Genomic DNA, 21,207 nt, shown 5'->3' with positions numbered 1-21,207 from the left:
AAGGCTAGTCAACCAACGACTGGTTCAAGCAGGCTATTGTGCCAGGCGTCCCCTTTGAAAGCCACGCCTGACCAGACAACACCGCCAGGGCTGATTGCAGTGGGCCAGAGAGCCACGTGATTCTCAGTGACGAGTCTAGATTTCTGGTCATCGTCAAGATGGCCACGTCAGAGTGCGCAGACAAGTGCATGAAGCCTACAACGAAGATTGTATAGTGCCAAGAGTCCAACCTGGAGGTGGTGGGGTGACCGTTTGGGCTGCTTTTCATGCAGTGGGCAAAACTGAATTGGTTGTTCTGAATGGAAACCTGAACCAGTTCAAGTACAGGGCCATTCTGGAAGAAACATTGCTTCCATTTGCTCGTGCATCCTTTCGAGGAAACTTTGTCTTCCAAGATGACAATGCACGGCCTCATCGTGCTCGCATGATCCAACACTTTCTTGCTGACCGTGGTGTAGAGCATATGGAGTGGCCTGCCATGTCCCCGGATATGAATCCGATAGAGAACTTGTGGGCAGAATTAACGCGTCAAATCGACAACTTGGACCAGCAGCTTACCTCTGTGCGTGAATTGCAGCAAGCTATTTTCACTGCATGGCAAGCGATTTCTGTCCAAACCTTGGCAAATGTCGTGAACAGCATGCCTCAACGTGTACGTGCTCTCCTGAATGCTCGTGGGGGTTACACGAAGTACTGAACTGTAATTTTACTGTCCGTAATCCCAGTCGTAATTTAACTTTTGTTTTTGTTAAAAAAAAAATTTGGGCTAATGTGCAAAATAAAGAGATAATTCTGGAAAACGTACAGAAGTTTAACACAGTACTGTCCGTGAATTGAGTTCGATATCAGTTTACATCACTTTCAAGGATCAATTTATTTGCTTTGAATATATCTATGTATATATTTGTGCAGTGTCTGTCCTGTCTTGTGTTGTGTTGTGTTGTGTTGTCACTGAACTACTTTCTCAAATTTTTGTGAAATCGTACCAAACTTCTGGAATGCACATATCTCTCCCGTCGGTATGTCCTAAGGGTATTTTGTTTGAAAAAATTTCCATTTTATTATTTTTTTTCTGGAATTTTTTTGGGAAGATTTTTTTTTCAACTTCAATTGTTTATAAAATGTGATATCACGTATATTACAAATACATTTGTGCAAAATAATTGTTTGAATTATGATTGGTTTAAACCATGACAAAACGGCAACACGGGTACAGTCATTTATCTATATATCTACACATCTGGGCAGTGTCTGTGTTGTCACTTAACGACTCCCTCAAACTTTTGTTTCCGTGGTTGTGAAGTATTTTTATAACGTTGTGGTGGTTTTGAATCACGTGGTGGTGAGGTATTTTGAATTAGGTGGTGGTGAGGTGTTTTTAAATGACGTGGTGGTGAGGTGTTTTTAAATCACATGGTGGTGAGGTGTTTTTAAATCACATGGTGGTGAGGTGTTTTGATTTACGTGGTGGTGAGGTATTTATAATTATGTGGTGGTGAGGTATTTATAATTACGTGGTGGTGAGGTGTTTTTAATTAGGTGGTGGTGAGGTGTTTTGATTTACGTGGTGGTGAGGTATTTATAATTACGTGGTGGTGAGGTGTTTTTAATTAGGTGGTGATGAGGTGTTTTGAATTACTTGGTGATGAGGTGTTTTGAATTACTTGGTGGTGAGGTGTTTTTAAATGACGTAGTGGTGAGGTGTTTTTAATTTCGTGGCTGTGAGGTGTTTTTATTACGTGTTTTATGGCTGTGAGGTGTTTTTATTACGTGTTTTATGGCTGTGTGGTGTTTTTATTACGTGTTTTATGGCTGTGAGGTGTTTTTAATTTCGTGGTGGTGAGGTGTTTTTATTACGTGTTTTATGGCTGTGAGGTGTTTTCAATTTCGTGGTGGTGAGGTGTTTTTAATTTCGTGGTGGTGAGGTGTTTTTATTACGTGTTTTATGGTGGTGAGGTGTTTTGAATTACTTGGTGGTGAGGTGTTTTTATTACGTGTTTTATGGTAGTGAGGTGTTTTGAATTACTTGGTGGTGAGGTATTTTGAATTACGTGGTGGTGAGGTGTTTTGAATTACGTGGTGGTGCGGTGTTTTGAATTACTTGGTGGTGAGGTGTTTTGAATTACGTGGTGGTGAGGTGTAATCGTCCCAAACTTCCAGTCTGCACCTATCCCTCCCCTATGTATGTACTGAGGGGTTCTTTCTTGAAAAAAAAACCATTCAACCTAAATCTTAAACCTAAATTGCATATAAAAATGTAATATCACAAACACAACAAATACATTTGTGCAAAGTAATTGTTTGTATTATGATTGGAGAAAATCATGACAACACAGCAACTCAGGTACAGTCATTAGCCTCAGCTAAAATAAGCCCGTTCTTTAGTAACGACGCTTTGGTGAGGCGAGCGCAGCGAGCCGAGCCAAGCTAGTATATATATACACAAATAATTAAGTTAAGCACCCCCCCCGTTTTTTTACAACCTCGCACATTACAAGTTTGTTGTCGTCAAAACAGTGTAATATACCCATGATATTGCTATATTTTCTGGAGAAGTGATATTATGGTCACATAAAAACATAACAATCATGCCGTTTTCAATATTTTATTCTGAATAATTTAAGGTGAAATTTTTTGGGAATTTTAGGCATATTTTCACCTCAATTTAAGTATGGAGCTATAGGTCCATCACGGACAGTGTGGATGACGTTTATGTTTTCTAACGTACAGTCATTGTTCTGAGAAGACCTCTAGCGATCTTTGCGTCAATAACGTGTGTAGGACCCACGTGATCGGATCACTGACTCAACCAATCACTTTTTTTCACTTTGATCACTCAATTTCATCAATGGATAATTGCTAATGTCATACCAATCATTATTTGATCTCACATACCTTAGAATATATGCCAATGTATACATATACACAAAGAATATATATTAGGGGTTGCTTACCTTAATTCGTTGTGTAGGGGTGCTTAACTTAATTCTTTGTGTATATATATCTGTGCAGTGTCTGTGTCGTCTTGTCTTATCTTGTCACTGAACTACTCCCTAAAACTTTAGTAAAATCGTACCAAACTTCTAGTATGCACCTATCTCTCCCATGTGCATGTCCTATGTGTATTTTTTTTGAAAATATTTGAAAAAAAAAAAACAGCCTTTTTTGTGCTTTTGAAAAAAAAAAATTTTTCAACTCAAACCTTCAACTTAAATTGTCTATAAAATGTAATATTGTAGCGGTTACCGCTGGATGCACACAATCGCCTTGCACCGGCCAGAACACGGCCAGACGCGCCTCTCCCGGGCATGCCCGGACTCACTGTTCCCGGGCACGCCCGAACCTCCCGGGCACGCCCGGTCTCGTCTTTCCCGGGCATGCCCGCTCTCGCCTTTCCAGGGCTCGCCCAGAGCGTCCGGGCATGCCCGCTATCGCCTTTCCAGGGCTCGCCCAGAGCGTCCGGGCATGCCCGCTCTCGCCTTTCCAATGCTCGTCCAGAGCGCCCGGGCACGCCCAGCCTCGACTTGCCAGGCCGCAGCCAAACACGCCCGGGCAGGTCCAGACTCGCCTTTCCAAGGCTCACCCTTGACACCCGGGCATGCCCGGTATAGCTTTTGCCGGGCAAACTTCCCGACATAAATGTGTATATATATTGCTGCCCGATAAACGGGCTTTTGTCAGAATACCTGAGCTGTTTTGTTTTAATAAAGCAACTCGGACGAATTCCGTCTTTGGTCGCGTCAATTCTTTCGACTCGCGTTGGAGCGCAGCTCCCTCAATATCACGTATATCACAAATACATTTGTGCAAAATGATTGTTTGTATTATTGGTGTAAACCATGACAACACAGCAACTCAGGTCAGGTCATCTATTTATATATCTACATATCTGGGCAGTGTCTGTGTTGTCACTGAACTACTCCCTCAAACTTTTGTTTCCGTGGTTGTGAAGTGTTTTTAATAACGTGGTGGTGAGGTGTTTTGAATTACTTGGTGGTGAGATGTTTTGAATTACTTGGTGGTGAGATGTTTTTTATTTTGTGGTGGTGAGGTGTTTTAAATTATGTGGTGGTGCAGTGTTTGTATTATGATTGGTGTAAATCATGACAACACAACAACTCAGGTACAGTCATTATCCTCAGCTAAAACAAGCCTGTTCCTCTGTCACGCACTTGGTGTGGCGAGTGCAGCGAGCCGAGGCAAGCTAGTATATATATAAATATAAACATATGCTGTAATTTTAAAATACAGTAATTAACAACCACGTTTCATGTGTCAGCAATAATTGTGCAACTTTCCTGTCCACCTACCATCATCACCACACACATTCCCCTTGCTCACGCATTTAGGTGTCTGTAGATGTGAATAGCTGATAGCCATTCCTACATGTGGGGGAAGGTGTGAGTTTCACGGGTGAAGCCTCCTCGCTAAGGTGTGTCCTAGTCAATATTGTATATTTGAAATTTCCCTTTGGGAACAAGAACAAGAAATTATTTCAAGGCATGATTTGAGTGAAAAAGTATGCATCCATGGAGGTCATTATTGGAGATGAAGGTTAGTGGGAAAGAGCTTAGTGATAAGTTTGTGTGCGTGTGTTTATTGGACACTCCACATGTTTAATATTTCACACTATTTGTTACGTTAATAACATTTACAGAATATGTGCGGTGAGGTTGTCAAATTACCTATTTATCAACGAAAGGTTTGTTTATAATGAAAAAAAATTGATAAGCACTTTATTTTTTTCTGTAATTTTACAAAGCTTTTTGAAGATCCACATGCTTAAGTTTACCTATGCCATTTGACTATTACATGTCAAAATTGCATGTCAAGAGCCATATATTCAATGAATGGTTTTTGGAATGTCCAGTAATATTCATGGATTATAAAATGAAATTGTTATCATCTGACTTGTGCATTATAAGCCTGGTGCCGGCTTAGCGGTTAGGGTGCCGCCTTGGGATCCTAGGATCCTGGGTTCGAATCCCGGTCGATCGCTGAACCAACGCCAGGTGGGTTGACTCAGCCTGTCATCCTTCCGAGGTCGGCAAATTGAGTACCAGTTCACTGGTAATTCCCTGTGTGTTGCAAGAGGTGACTAACATAGTCCAGCAACATAGTCCAGCAACATAGTACAGCGGATAATAACAACAACAATTGCGCATTTTATGAGAAAAGCATGAAATTTCTAACATAGTTAGTGCATACCATAAGGTTTATTTTCAGATGTGGAGGGAAGTCAGATTTGACCTCTGAGGACCGTGAGAGGTCAAATGCAAAATGGCTGCTAGTCCACTGGGTCTAATGTTCAAACACACTTAATTTTGGAACCAAATAGTGTAGAAAAACATTATAGGTGTCATTTCGAACTAAAATGGGGATGCCCATTCATTTGGTGATACCTTTGAGATCGCCAGATCTGAATATAAACCTTCGATGTATAATGTGGTGGTTGGTGCTAACATTGTGTTTTGTGTGTTTCAGAATCCCCTCTCCTGTATCTGCATTCGCTGGCAGAGGAAAGAAGACTGCCTGGGAAACTTGGAACTCTTTCCCAGAGGTGAATGATGCTTTCAATGAACTCCTAGGCATGCCAAGTGAGGTCAGTGAAGGCTCAATGTTACTGCTAGAGCGATTTGTGGTGCTGATGTACGACCGAACCAGTGAGAGCACGGAAGTGAATGATGCCAGGAAACAGCTTTTCACACAGAAGTGTAGAACTCTCGAGAACATTCCTCCAACCCAGGCAGCACTCAAGCAGCACATCAAGCGCACTTGCTACCAGGCCAACTGTTGGAACCAGGCATTGGTCATGGATCCAGAGATGCCAGACCCATCTGACTGGGGCTGGACAAAGGAGACAACTGAGTGGCAGCCTCTTTGGACCACTCTCCCTGAAGCATCAAAATCGTGCTATGAATTGATCCACTGTGGCTGCACTGGACGCTGCAAGTGTGCCAAAGCTGCACTCAAGTGCACTGCACTGTGCTTCTGTTCTGGAGACCGTTAGATTTAGATCATTACCAATTTTCATCATTGCACTTGATTTCATGTAAGCTTTGGTGGACATACTTGGTTAACTACAGTTATTTTTTCAGAGGTTATTGCATCATTCCTTGCAGTGTAAACACTTTTTTTCATCATTTCTAGTCTTTGGGTGTTCTGTACCTATCCCTGTACCGGAAAAAATAAAGTTTTAAAAGTTCAAATGAACTTTTTCCAATAGCAGTTCCAACTGCAGTATCATAAAAATAGATATTTAACGTAATTTGACCTTCACCGTGACCTAAATGCATGTCCTTGAGTTCTGGCGATCTCAAAAGTATCACCAAATGAATGGGCATCCCCAATTTAGTTGGAAATGACACCTATAATGTTTTTCTACACTGTTTGGTTCCAAAATTAAGCGCGTTTGAACATTAGACCTGGTGGGCTGGCGGCCATTTTGGATTTGACCTCTCACGATCCTAAGAGGTCAAATCTGACTTTCCTCCACATCTAAAAATAAACCTTATGGTATGCACTATGTTAGAAATGTCATGCTTTTGTCATAAAATGCACAATTGTTATAATACGAGAGCTTATCCGCCGTACTAACAGGGTTGGCGGCAGGAAGGGCATCCGGCCATAAAACACCGCTTCAAAAAGGGGACCACGGTGCCCGAAAAAGGCCAACCCCTGCTCTGCGGGGGGAAATGACCTCTAAAGGTGTTTTTTTTAAAACTTGTTCATTATGATCACAATACATAACAGTCATGGGTGGAGCATGAAACAGAAATGCATCATTCTGGCTTACATGTTTCAGCTCAAATAGCACCACTCTCGTCAGCTCTATCTTCTTCTTCTTTAGTGGTTTGATCGCAACTAGGGTTCCCTGCAGAAACACATCTTGGTGGAACATGATTTATGGCAAAACTTGTTATTACACAGCACAATGACTCAAGAGGTGTTCGCTTTACACCTTAGGAATCTCAAATACAGGAAGCCACAAGGTAAAAATGAGTGTGCTACCAGCCTACCAGGTGCTTCATAAAAGTAATCGGGTACCTTATAATAGCCAGTTTTGGCGAACATCTTGTTTCGTCCTTGCGTGACCAGGACCGATCCACAGCAGGATCCACGCTGAGCATGGAAGGCAACAAGAGACGATCAGAGGAAATGAAGATAATTATGTACAAACTGAGAACAGCAATTAAGTTGAAGATTTGCAGCACGTCAATTCATCATGGATGTCCGCCAGTTTTAACTCCCAGAAGGCCAGTGGATGAATGATCGATTATCTCACATTGTTCAATAGGGCAATAACTATGAACGGATTTATTGCTGTCCAGCTCCATTTGCTCTCTCAGCCCTCTGACCCTCTCAAGATTCTCCGGAATGGATGTTCTTCCAGGAAGCTCTACCGGTTAAATCCTGAAATCCAGGTTTACTGCACACTTAAACTCTTTTGTTCCACTTTTCTCATGTTTGTGGAACCACCTTCCTGAGATTGTTCAATCCCATCATACGTTCGAGGACTTCGAGCAGATGCTGCACCACCATCTCTTGTCACCCCCTAACGCATCACAAGCATTTTTCTTCCCCTACTAACTCTACCTGGACCGAACATGACCCTCATACTTGCAGGTTAATGTGTAGAAATACTCAAAGTACAGATATACAACAATGACAAATAAAAACAACCCAATGAAATCAAATAATGAGGTCAAACTCTATGGCTCATGAATAAACATTGATAACCTCTATGGTGTGGATGCAATCGTATGATTGAACATTATCACGAGTCTTGCCTCAAAAGAAATCATCTCCTTCACTTGCACAAAAAACATTCCGAAACAAAAGCCTAATAATTGTATGTTCCATTTCCCACTGCCAGAAAACAGAGATCTCCAATCTTTTGTTCCTCTTTTTCTCCAACCGCACAGTCTCATCAAACAATACTGCTGCCCCGGTTGCAAAGCATCTTCCTGAAACACCAATGTCGCTCATGTTGAACATTTAAATTTGCGGTATTCTTTTTAGGGTACATGCTTTTCCAAAAGATTTCTGCTTGGTCTTGGGTTCTTCCAAGAAGTATCGGCCATCTCTCAATGTACTGTCCTCTACTGCTTCAATCCCCATTAAGTTGGTGGGCTATCTATTTTAAACAGGCCTACATCTGGCTTGCTCCTCCAGCCATTCGTATCTCTGCCCTCCACAAGCAACCTCAGGCCACCTGCATCCCTGAAGAAACCCTCACCTGGGCACCCTCCCAAAGTCCAGACTAATTTCCCACCTGCATTGATTCGTCCCCTGTTTCTTCCAATTGTTGAATCATCTCCCCATGTCTGTGATCCTCTGCACTTCAGTCTTTATGATGCACCTACCCATCACTACATCATGCGCTCACCCATAATCTCTTCAACGCATTTCAATTCTTTCCCATTATCACTCGTTTTATGTTATTCTTCCAGGTATACATCAACCCTCTCCCCACCTACCCAATACACTTTGCTAGTCTGTAAACCAGCTGCCCTTTGTCATGAGTTCGTTCTTGAGCAGAGACCCTTGTAGTGTAAAAACCTTGACCCTTGGAGACCCTTGTGGTTGTTGTTAAAAAAAAAGTCCACTGGCCATTCTCACCCATTGCTCTCGATAACAACATGTGAGCTACGTTTTACTCACACTTCGCACACAGACATGTTCTTGCACTTACAAAGCTGGTGTGTGTGCAATTTCAACGTCCATAAAATGATATCATATTCTCCGCTAATTGATGTCGATAGCTATGGAGTTACTATGCTGTTCCTTCACACCTTGCATCACCAACACCTGACAACCAAAAGTCGATTTGCAAATCATCCGTGTTGCTTGCAATGACTTTACCTTGTCAGCAAAAAAGGCAGGAGAGTTCCTAAAGACATGCCCTTTGCTTCCATAAAGGTTTTACTCAATAAGCAAAAACAGTTATGCACCATGTGTGCGCGGACAAAACTCTTACTCTCCTGCTATTAAATTGAGAGCCCACACTTAAAACAATAACGAGGTTGGCCTGCCTATAAATGTGCCCATTGGAGGCATTTGTAGCATTCAACAAGGGTCCATAAGGAACTCAGTTATCAGTTGATAACCGATGTGGATGGAAGCGTATTTTAACTTTATTAGCCCTCAGGTGACGGGGTTTTGTAATCGTGTGTGTGTGTGTGTGTGTGTGTGTGTGTGTGTGTGTGTGTGTGTGTGTGTGTGTGTGTGTGTGTGTGTGTGTGTGTGTGTGTGTCCAGGTCGTAACTTTTTTTTTTTTTAACCATTTGAGCTATTGTCATCAAATTTCACCAAGCCCTTATTATGATAATATGGAGAAGGCAAATTAATAATTTTTATCAAAAGGTCAAAGGTCAGTGTCACCTAAAATCATCAATTTTCATCAAATTGATCTGAAATTTCAATCATTTGAGTTTTGTCATCAAATTTTCAACAAAGCATTATTATGAGAATGTGGAAAATCCAAATTAATAATTTTTATCAAAAGGTCAAAAGGTCAAAGGTCAGGATCACCTAAAATCATCAATTTTCTTCCAATTGATCTGAAATTTAAATTTACCATTTGGGTTTTCGCATCAAATTTTCAACAAAGCTTGCTTATGAGAATGTGGTAAAGACAAATTAATAATCTTTGTCAAAACGTCAAAAGGTCAAAGGTCAGGATCACCTAAAATCATCAATTTTCTTCACATTGATCTGAAATTTCAATTTACCATTTGAGTTTTGTCATCAAACTTTCAACAAAGATTTATTATGAGAATATGGAGAAGGCAAATTAATAATTTGGTCAAAAGGTCAAAGGTCAGCATCACCTAAAATCATCAATTTTCATGCAATTGACCTGAAATTTTAAGAATTCCCATATTGGATCACTGAATTGGTTCACCAATGAAAAGCTAGAAGCTGATTGTTTTTTTTAGATCAAAAGGTCAAATGCCAAGGTTGCATAAAATCATCACTTTTTGTCCAATTGACCTGAAATTTAAAGAATTTGCATATTGGTCACAGAATTGGTTCACCAATCAAAAACAAGAAATTGATTATTTTTTTTGGGGCAATTTGTTCAATGTTCAAGATCTAAAGCTCAAAGGTCCAGGCAGCATAAAATCATCAATTTTCATTTTTTTTTTTTTTTTACCTGTCATGCTCTTTTTTGAGAATTCTGAAGAAAGAAGAAGAAGAAGAAGAGGAAGAAGAAGCAGAAGAGGTAGAGGAAGAAGAAGAAGAAGAAGTGGACGAAGAAGACATCTGAATACAAACGGACGAGGACGGGCTTTGCATTTTCAGATGCTTTCTAGTTTTTCCTTTGTCTTTACACCCCTTCACAAGTATATGTCTTGCACCTTCCATTACACCACATGCTCTAGTCTAGAATCTAGATTATTTAGTTTAGTCATAATTCTTCACCTTGTGGCGGACACAAGCAAGAGGACACGAATTCAACGCACCAGCAGGTGGCGCGAACGTCCAGGCGGGGAACTGGAAGGCATGCCCCGCCTATCGACCGATCGGCCACGCCCGGGGACTAGGCGTGGCCCCGGCACATATATGCGGGCTCCAAGCTCGAGCCCGCCCAGTGCTACAGTTTGAGCTTTCTTAATAAAGACTCTTTTGGTTATCAAACGCGTTGTGGCCTACCTCTTTGGCAAGCAAGTTGTGTGCGTAGCACCACACTTCACTGGTGACCCCGATTGGTTCAGCCGTTGCTGTCCACCGAACGCGCCATGGCCAACAACGCCGTCACGGTAAAACTCCCAGAGTTTTGGGAAGCACAGGCCGATGTGTGGTTTGTGCAGGCCGAAGCACAATTTCAGCTACGAGGCATAATGGCGGACGAGACCCGTTACTACCACGTGGTCGCCTCCCTCGGGCCCGGCACTGCCGCCCGAGTCGTGTCCATCCTGCGGCACCCGCCGGCCGACCACAAGTACGGGGCGCTCAAACGTCTCCTCATCGCCACGTTCGGCCTCACGGAGATCGAACGGGCCGACCGCCTCCTGGACCTTCCCGAACTCGGCGACACACGACCATCCGTGCGGATGGATCATATGCTGTCGTTGCTGGGTGACCAAGCCCCGGATTTCTTATTTCGGGCGCTTTTCCTATGCCAGCTACCCGCACAGGTACGCCTCGCGCTGGCTGGTTCCAAAATAAAAGAACCCCGCGCCCTGGCTGTAGAGGCCGACAAGTCCTTCGCGGCTTGCGACACGCGGTCGGGTTACGGTGCGGCCGTCGTGGATCCCGAGGCTGCTGCTGCTGTGTCCCTCATGGCCGCTGCCGCGCCCCGCCCACCACCACCACCGCCGCCGAGAAAACCACGGCCGCCGAAGCCCCCGCCGCCGCAAGCCTGGTGCTCTTACCATGCCAGGTTCGGCCACAAGGCTAGGAAGTGTTGCCCGCCGTGCTCGTTTGACAAGTCGGGAAACTACCGGGCCGGCGCTCGGTAGCGGTCCTGAGCGTCGGCCATTCCGGCAGCCTCCTATTCATCATGGACACTTTGTCCGGGCGCCGTTTCCTCTGCGATACGGGAGCGCAGGTAAGCGTCATCCCAGCCTACACGTCCGACAAGCGAACCGCGGGCCAGGGCCCCGCGTTGCTTGCCGCCAACGGTACACCCATCCGCACGTTCGGGAAGCGCTACCTCTCCCTGCGGTTTGGCGGGCAACGCTTTCAATGGTCGTTCGTGACCGCCAGCGTGCCGATGGCATTGCTCGGTGTGGACTTCCTATGTGCGAATGGGTTGTTGGTCGACGTAAAGCACAAACGGCTCGTCCAGGCCGAAACCTTTAGCTCGCTCGCTTGTTCGCTGAGCAGCTGGTTGAGGGGCTCACTGAGCGGCTCACCGAGCGGCTTGCCAAGCGGCTTGCTGGAGGGTTCCGTCCCGGCGAGTTTAGTTTGCACGCTTCCGGCAGCGGACGACTTTACCCGCCTCCTCGCTAGTTTCCCGACCCTCACGCGGCCCACCTTTTCAGCGGTGGCCATTAAACACGGGGTGGAGCATCACATCCCCACGGTCGGGCCGCCGGTCTATGCCCGGGCACGCCGACTCGAGCCCACAAAGCTCGCCTTGGCGAAATCAGAGTTCGCCACGCTGGAGTGGCTGGGGATCGTACGGCGCTCCAACAGCGCTTGAGCTTCCCCGCTGCACATCGTGCCGAAGCCCGGTGGGGGATGACGGCTGTGCGGGGACTACCGCCGGCTCAACGATGCCACCACCCCCGACCGCTACCCGGTCCCGCACATTCAGGACTTTTCCGCCCGGTTGGCCAACACGACCGTGTTTTCGAAGGTGGACCTCATCCGGGGCTACCATCAGGTCCCCGTCCAACCGGTCGACGTCCCAAAGACGGCCGTCATCACTCCTTTTGGCCTCTTCGAATTTCTGAGGATGCCCTTCGGGTTTAAGAATGCGGCTCAGGCGTTCCAGCGGCTTAAGGATAGCGTCTTGCGTGACTTACCTTTCCTGTTCGTCTACCTGGATGACATCCTAGTCGCGAGCGCGTCCCGGGAAGACCACCTGCTCCACCTCCGCATGCTGTTCGAACGCATGGGCCAGCATGGCCTAATCATCAACCCTGCCAAGTGCCGTTTCGGTGTCACCACCATCAACTTCTTGGGGCACCGCATCACCGAGCACGGCGCCGTCCCGTTACCGGCCAAGGTGGAGGCGGTCAGGGATTTCCCGTGGCCCCGCATGGTCAAGGGGCTCCAGGAGTTCCTGGGCATGGTGAACTTTTACCACCGCTTCATGCCCCACGTCGCCCAGCTCCTCCGCCCTTTGCACGAGGCCCTCCGGGGCAAGCCGGGCAAAGGTGACATCGCATGGTCGGAGCCGATGGCCGTGGCGTTCGCGGGCGCAAAGCTGGCTCTGGCCGACGCCACCATGCTGGCGCACCCGGCACCCAATGCACCGATCGCCCTCACCACCGACGCGTCGGATTACGCGGTGGGCGCGGTGCACGAGCAATGGGTGTGTGGTGCTTGGCAACCGCTGGCGTTTTTCAGCCGGCAGCTTCGCCCGCACGAACGCCGGTACAGCACCTTCGACCGTGAGTTGCTCGGACTCCACCTGGCGGTCCGACACTTCCGCCATCTGCTGGAGGGCCGCCCGTTCACGGCCTTCGTTGACCACAAGCCCCTTGTGTTCGCGATGGCCAAGGTCGCCGAGCCATGGTCGGCACGGCAGCAGCGCCACCTCTCTGCCGTGTCCGAGTACATGACAGACATCCGTCACGTGGCGGGTAAGGACAACCCGGTGGCGGATTGCCTTTCCCGGTCCGTCGTGCACGCGGTCCACCTCGGGGTCGACTATGCTCGGATGGCGGAGGCCCAGACCACCGACCCCGGTGTCCAGGCCTTGCGGACCGCCGTCACGGGCCTCCGCGTCATGGAGGTGCCGTTCGACGTCGCGGGCACGGCCCTCCTATGCGACGTCTCCCTCGGCCGGCCTCGCCCCATCGTGCCCGCTGGCTGGCAGTGCCCGGTGTTCGACGCCATCCACGGCATGTCCCTCCCTGGCGCGAGGGCATCCCAGAAACTCGTCGGGGCAAAGTTCGTCTGGCATGGCCTCCGGAAGGCCGTCCGCGACTGGGCCAGGACGTGCATCGCGTGCCAGCGCGCAAAGGTCCACCGCCACACTCAGGCACCGTTGGCCCCATTCACGGTGCCCGAGCGGCGGTTCGACCACGTGCACGTCGACTTGGTGGGACCTCTGCCCCCCTCGCGAGGGTTCACCCACCTCCTCACCATGGTCGACCGCACCACACGGTGGCTGGAGGCCGTCCCATTGGCGGCAACGTCTGCGGCTGAGGTGGCGCAAGCCTTTATCGCCACTTGGGTTGCCCGGTTCGGTGCCCCCTCGGACATCTCGTCCGACCGCTGCCCTCAGTTCACCTCGGAGCTCTGGGCCGTGGTGGCGCAAGGGCTCGGGGTGAAACTACACCGCACCACGGCCTACCACCCCCAGGCCAATGGCCTGTGCGAGCGCTTTCATCGCTCCATGAAGGCCGCGCTCCGGGCCAGCCTATGCGATGGCGGCTGGGTCGACAGACTCCCCTGGGTCCTGCTGGGCCTCAGGACGGCGCCCAAGGACGACCTGCGTGCTTCCTCGGCGGAGCTGGTCTTCGGGCAACCACTGCGGGCACCGGGTGAATTTATCCCCGACTCCACGGCTCCTTGGTCCGCGGCACAACAGCGCTCCGCCCTTCAGGAGACCGCCCGGAGGTTCGCCCCGGTGCCAACGGCACACCACGGTTGCCCGCCTTCCCACGTCGCCCCGGAGCTTCGCACGGCAAAGTACGTGTTCATCCGGCACGACGCCCACCGGGCACCGCTACGGCCCCCGTACGACGGGCCCTTCCGTGTGTTGGGGGCCGGGGACAAATTTTTCACGGTCGACATCGGCGGTGCCCCGGATCGCATTTCCGTGGACCGCCTCAAGCCGGCCCACCTCGATCCGGACCACCCCCGCCAGCGGCTCTGCCTCCACGTCGAGGCCGCCCCCCGGCGGTCGGACCCCCAGCACCCCCCAGCCCGCCACCCCCCAGACCGGCACCCATCGCCAGGGGGCGTTTCGGCCAGGTCATCCGGCTTCCCCGCAAACTCACCCTTCAGGTGCGCGGGAATTCTGGGGGGGCGCATGTGGCGGACACAAGCAAGAGGACACGAATTCAACGCACCAGCAGGTGGCGCGAATGTCCAGGCGGGGAACTGGAAGGCATGCCCCGCCTATCGACCGATCGGCCACGCCCGGGGACTAGGCGTGGCCCCGGCACATATATGCGGGCTCCAAGCTCGAGCCTGCCCAGTGCTACAGTTTGAGCTTTCTTAATAAAGACTTTTGGTTATCAAACGCGTTGTGGCCTACCTCTTTGGCAAGCAAGTTGTGTGCGTAGCACCACACTTCAACCTCATCATAATAAAACAGGATAATGATCCAGTTCAGTGCTGAATCAGCCAAACTTGATACAGGCTGGCTTGATACAGGCTTGATACATACACTGAATTACTAAATTAATTGTGGCCCTCGTATTCACTTTCTTCTACTCCTACACCTGTCATAAATGCTGCAGCACGATCCAATTAATATGGTAGTGGCACAGCGTTGTTACAAATGAGATCGTTGATATTATTAAGCTATCGCTGTGATCAGAAGTCAGCTAAAGGACATTGGTTTCTTGTATGAGATTGCACTAATGAAAGTATCGTCAGCAAGGAAAGAAGTGATGAAGATTGCAGAAAAGTGTGTGCTCGGTGCTAGATTCAATGGCCTAAAAGAAGTGGACGAACACAGCAAACAAAAACGTGGTTGACTGTCCGAGGCTTGAAAATTCGTGGATAAAGGCGAGGGTTGATCCAAAGGTCAGGCTCTGTTTTCTTCCTTTGCTAATTACATTAGCTGGGTGGTTGTCTGGTACAGTAACAGTGTAAGTCTCCTCGAACATCAGTGAGATTGCTTTGTTTTCCTAGCCCATACAATGATAGCTTACTGCAACATATGTTTCTACATAGGATTTCCCCCTGAAGGTGAGAATCGCCAATCTATACCGGTTAGGAAAATAAGTGCATGTCTCAACAAACGCATCTACAGAACGTGCACACCTGGGTTCTCCAGATGTTGTGTAGAAATTCCGATTTTAACTAATTGGTGCATTCTAGTACACCTGCAGACTCCGGGAGGGGCAAGAAGACTCATTCCTCTTTGGGGTATATAGATTACAGTCGATCTATGGTCGGATCTCAAGAACATTGGGTGTGTGTTCATTTACCAAGTTTCTTGTGAAAAGATCGCCAAGTGGTTTAAGCATTTGAGCAAGAACTCCATTCAAAACCGTTAAGGAACGGCTGGCTTGGCAAGCGCTAGCTAGCTGCTTGGTAAATGAGCACAACCCGGGCTTCTCCCTTTCAGTTTCAAAAGTTTGCCACGAAAAATGCCACGGTCGTGGCAGAAAGGGCCATGTTATTAACCCATCATTTGTGGGTTATATAGAGTACAGTAGATCTTCGCACAGTTCTGTAAGTAAACCTTACTTCACAGATGTCGGTATTCCTCCAAATTTCCTCATTTAGTGTTATAAAGAGCATTAGCGACTGTTTAAAAAGCTAAGCATACGTGTTTGTGGTGTGTAATATTTTTACTTCCTGTAGAAGCCATTGCTCCCACGGAAACGCCATTATAACTAAAAGCTATTTACACATGTTATCACTGCAGGAAAAACGCCTTGGGGAAATGGGACATTATTAGTATTAATATTGTTTTGTAATAACATTAATCATATGTGACTATCATTAATTTTGTTTTGAAAAGCGTCTTTGGAAAAACGCCACGATAAATCCTCTTTGGAAATACGCCACGATAAAGCTAATTTAACATTTATATACACCTCAACGTGCAACTCCATTGACGGCAATGGCCGGCAAACTTGCTCGGGGGGGGGGGGGGGGGGGGGGGGAGAAAACCCCCTGGGGAGGGGGGCAAATGAATGCGCTACAACCTTCATTGTGTAACCCTTGGTCATCCTGTCAAGTTTGGTTGAGATTGGATAAGTAACGACAGAATGTATTGGCGTCAAAAATTCATCAGACAGACACAAATGGCGCACTGTGGTGCTGGGCACACACGTCAAACAAAGGTAGGCCACAACGCTTTGGGTTAAGTCGAGCTCTTTATTGGTTGCTCACTCGTCAGCACTGCTGTGCTCGGGGCTGCGAGCCCGCTTGTATATCTGGAGGCCACGCCTCACCTGGGGCGTGGCCGACACCCACTGGTGCGCGGATATGTCACTGCGCCAGCGAGCCATCGTGTCCGCCACACGCCCCCCCCCCCCCCCCCAGAATTCCCGCGCACCTGAAGGGTCAGTTTGCGGGGCAACCGGATGACCCGGCCTAAGCGCCCTCTGGCGGCTGGCGGCGTCTGGGATGCCGGGATGCCATCTGGGATGCCTCTGGCGGCATCTGGGATGGGTGCAGGGCAGGGGGGTGGCGTGACGGCGGGGTTGGGCGGTGCCGGGGGTCCGCCCGCCGGGGGGCGGCCCCGACTCGGGGGCAGAGCCGCTGGCGGGGGGTGGTCCAAGTCGAGGTGGGCCGGCTTGAGGCGGTCCACGGAGACGCGGTCAGGAGTACCGCCGATGTCCAGGGTGAAATGCTTCGCCCCGGTCTCCAGCACGTGGAAGGGCCCGTCGTACGGGGGCCGCAGCGGTGTCCGGTGGGCGTCGTGGTGGACGAACACTTACTCCGCCATGCGAAGCCCCGGGGCGACGTGCGTTGGCGGGCAACCGTGGTGCAACGTCGGCACCGGGGCGAACCTCCGGGCGGTCTCCTGCAGGGCGGAGCGCTGCTGCGCCGCGGACCATGGTGCCGTGGAGTCGGGGAGGAACTCGCCCGGCACCCGCAGCGGTTGTCCGAAGACCAACTCCGCCGCGGATGCGCGCAGGTCGTCCTTGGGTGCCGTCCTGAGGCCTAGCAGGACCCAGGGGAGCCTGTCGACCCAGCCGCCGTCGCGGAGGCTGGCCCGGAGCGCGGCCTTCATGGTGCGATGGAAGCGCTCGCACAGGCCCTTGGCCTGGGGATGGTAGGCCGTGGTGCGGTGCAGCTGGACGCCGAGTCCCCGCGCTACCGCCCCCCAGAGCTCTGAGGTGAACTGGGGGCCGTGGTCGGACGAGATGTCCGAGGGGGCGCCGAACCGGGCAACCCAAGTGGCGATGAACGCCTGCGCGACGTCCGCCACCGTCGTTGCTGCCAAAGGCACGGCCTCCGGCCACCGGGTGGTGCGGTCCACCATGGTGAGGACGTAGGTGAAACCCCGCGAGGGGGGCAGAGGTCCCACCAAGTCCACGTGAACGTGGTCGAACCAACGTTCGGGCACCGTAAACGGGGCCAGCGGGGCCTGGGTGTGGCGGTGAACCTTCGCACGCTGGCACGCGAGGCACGTCCTCGCCCAATCGCGGACGGCCTTCCGGAGGCAATGCCAGACGAACTTGTCGGCGACCAGCTTCTGGGAGGCCTTCGTGCCCGGGTGGGACAGGCCTTGGATGGCGTCAAAAACCCGCCGCCAGCGGGCACGATGGGGCGAGGCCGGCCGAGGGAGACGTCGCACAAGAGGGCCGCGCCCGCGTCGTCGAACGGTACCTCGGTGACGCGGAGGCCCGTGACGGCGGTCCGAAAAGCCTGGACGGCGGGGTCGGCGGTCTGGTCCGCCGCCATCCGGGCATAGTCGATCCCGAGGTGGACCGCGTGGGCGACGGACCGGGAAAGGCAATCCGCCACTGGGTTGTCCTTCCCCGTGACGTGCCGTATGTCCGTCGTGTACTCAGACACGGCCGAGAGGTGACGCTGCTGCCGTGCCAACCATGGCTCGGCGACCTTGGCCATCGCGAACACAAGGGGCTTGTGGTCAACGAAGGCCGCGAACGGGCGGCCCTCGAGCAGATGGCGGAAGTGCCGGACTGCCAGGTGGAGCCCGAGCAGCTCGCGGTCGAAGGTAATGTACCGCCGTTCATGCGGGCGGAGCTGCCGGCTAAAAAACGCCAGCGGCTGCCAAGCTCCCTTCACCCATTGCTCATGCACCGCGCCCACCGCGTAGTCCGACGCGTCGGTGGTGAGGGCGATCGGTGCATCGGGCGCTGGGTGCGTGAGCATGGTGGCGTTAGCCAAGGCGAGCTTCGCGCCCGCGAATGCCGCGTCCATCGGCTCGGTCCAGGCAACGTCGCCTTTGCCCGGCTTCCCCTGGAGGGCCTCGTGCAGGGGGCGCAGGAGCTGGGCGATGCGGGGCAGGAAACGGTGATAAAAGTTCACCATGCCCAGGAACTCCTGGAGCCCCTTGATCGTGCGGGGGCGCAGAAAACCCCTGACCGCCTCCCCCTTGGCCGGTAAGGGGATGGCCCCGTGCCTGGTGATGCGGTGCCCCAGAAAGTCGATTTCGGTGACGCCGAACCGGCACTTGGCGGGGTTGATGATCAGGCCATGCCCGCTCAGGCATTCGAAGAGCATGCGGAGATGGTGGAGGTGCTCCTCACGGGACGCGCTTGCGACGAGGATGTCGTCCAGGTAGACATACATGAAGTCCAAGTCGCGCAAGACGCTGTTCATAAGCCGCTGGAACGCCTGGGCCACATTCTTCAACCCGAAGGGCATCCGCAGAAACTCGAAGAGGCCGAATGGTGTGATGACGGCCGTCTTCGGTATGTCCTCCGGCCTGACGGGGACCTGGTGGTATCCGCGGATGAGGTCCACCTTGGAGAAGAGGGACATTTTCGCCAACCGGGCGGAAAAGTCCTGGATGTGAGGGACCGGGTAGCGGTCGGGGGTGGTAGCAATGTTGAGGCGGCGGTAGTCTCCGCACGGCCGCCACCCACCGCTGGGCTTGGGCACAATGTGCAGCAGCGATGCCCATGCGCTGTTGGAGCGCCGGACGATGCCCAGTCGCTCCAGCGTGGCAAACTCCTCCTGCGCCACGGCGAGCTTCGCCGGGTCGAGGCGGCACGCCCGGGTGTAGACCGGTGGCCCGACGGTGGGGATGCGATGCTCCACCCCGTGCTTGACGACCACCGCCGAGAAAGTGGGCCGCGTGAGGGCTGGGAAACTGGCGAGGAGGCGGGTGAACTCGTCCGCTGCCGGAAGCATGCAGACCAACCTCGCCGGGACCGAACCGCTCAGCAAGCCGCTTGGCGAGCCGCTCGGTGAGCCGCCCAGGGAGCTGCTCAACGAACTGCTCAGCGTGCAAGCAAGCGAGCTGAAGGTTTCGGCTTGGACAAGGCGTCTGTGCCTCATGTCCACCAAGAGCCCATGCGTACAGAGGAAGTCCGCTCCGAGTAGGCCCATGGGGACACTAGCGGTAATGAACGACCACTGAAAGCGCTGCCCCCCGAACCGCAGTGAGAGACAACGCTTCCCGAACGTGCGGATGGGCGTGCCGTTGGCGGCAAGCAAAGCAGGGCCCCGGCCCTCAGCTTGCTTGTCGGACGCGGAGGCAGGGAGGATGCTCACCTGCGCTCCCGTGTCGCACAGGAAGCGACGACCTGAGAAGGTGTCTGTTATGAACAGAAGGCTGCCAGTATGACCGATGCTCATGGCAGGAAGCGAGCGCCGGCCTGGCCGTTTCCCGACCTGCCAAAAGTACAAGGTGGGCGGCAGGACCTGGCCTTGTGACCGAACCTGGTATGGAAATGGCACCAGGTCTGGCCCGGTGGTGGTTGTCGCGCCGGTTGTGACGACAGTGGTGGGTGGGGTGTGGCAGTGGCCACGCGCGGATCCGCAAACCTGCGCCGTTTTCGGGAGGATCCGAACGCCATGCCACGTGGCGATCCGAACCACTCGCGCCGTGCGCGGCGCCGGGATCCACGACGGCCGTGCTATATGCCGGCCGTGCGTCGTGGGCTGCGAAAAACTTGTCCGCCTCCCTGGCCAGGGCGCGCGGTTCCGTAATGGTCGAACCGGCCAGCGCGAGCCGTACCTGTACAGGTAGCTGGCGGAGGAAGAGAGCACGGAAAAGGAAATCCGCGTGGCCGTCGCCGAGCAGGGACAGCATGTAATCCATGCGGGCGGACGGTCGTGTGTCGCCGAGGACGGGAAGGTCCAAAAGACGGTCAGCGCGGTCGGCCTCTGTGAGGCCAAACGTGTCGAGGAGAAGTCGCTTGAGCGCCGCGTACTTGCTCTCGTCCGGCGGGTGCCGGAGGAAGGACACAACTCGGGCGGCCGTGCCGGATCCAAGGGCAACGACCACATAAAAGTACCTCGTGTCGTCCGCCGTGACGCCCCGGAGCTGGAATTGGGCCTCGGCCTGTAGAAACCAGGTGTCGGCCTGCGCTTCCCAGAACTCCGGGAGCTTGATCGCGACAGTGTTGATGGCCATTGCGCGTTCGGGGAACAGCAACGGCTGAACCAGTCGGAGGTCACCAGTGTGGTGCTGGGCACACACGTTAAACAAAGGTAGGCCACAACGCTTTGGGTTAAGTCGAACTCTTTATTGGTTGCTCACTCGTCAGCACTGCCGTGCTCGGGGCTGCGAGCCCGCGTGTATATCTGGAGGCCACGCCTCACCTGGGGCGTGTCCGACACCCACTGGTGCGCGGAATTATGTCACTGCGCCAGCGAGCCATCGTGTCCGCCACAGTACGGTATTTTAGTATGATAAATTGAATGTTGTGTGGACAACTACAATGTACATATAAATCCCTATAAGCAAGCACA

General features: G+C 51.6%; 1 protein-coding gene across 1 annotated transcript in view; it reads right to left on the bottom strand.

Moving 5' to 3' along the window:
* Positions 1–21,207, bottom strand: part of NPR1 (natriuretic peptide receptor 1) — a 194,499-nt gene that overhangs the window by 75,249 nt on the left and 98,043 nt on the right. The window contains exons 10-11 of the mRNA XM_068106078.2: positions 7,048–7,122; positions 6,797–6,874 (exon numbers count right to left, since the gene is read on the bottom strand). Coding sequence (XP_067962179.1) covers positions 6,797–6,874; positions 7,048–7,122 — 153 coding nt within the window. The remainder of the gene's footprint in view (positions 1–6,796; positions 6,875–7,047; positions 7,123–21,207) is intronic.

Source organism: Myxine glutinosa, chromosome 2, assembly GCF_964187855.1.
Source record: "Myxine glutinosa chromosome 2, kmMyxGlut1.1, whole genome shotgun sequence".
Classification (NCBI taxonomy): Eukaryota; Metazoa; Chordata; class Myxini; order Myxiniformes; family Myxinidae; genus Myxine; species Myxine glutinosa.
The sequence above is the reverse complement of the archived record's forward strand: the minus strand, read 5'-3'. Positions and strand labels throughout refer to the sequence as shown.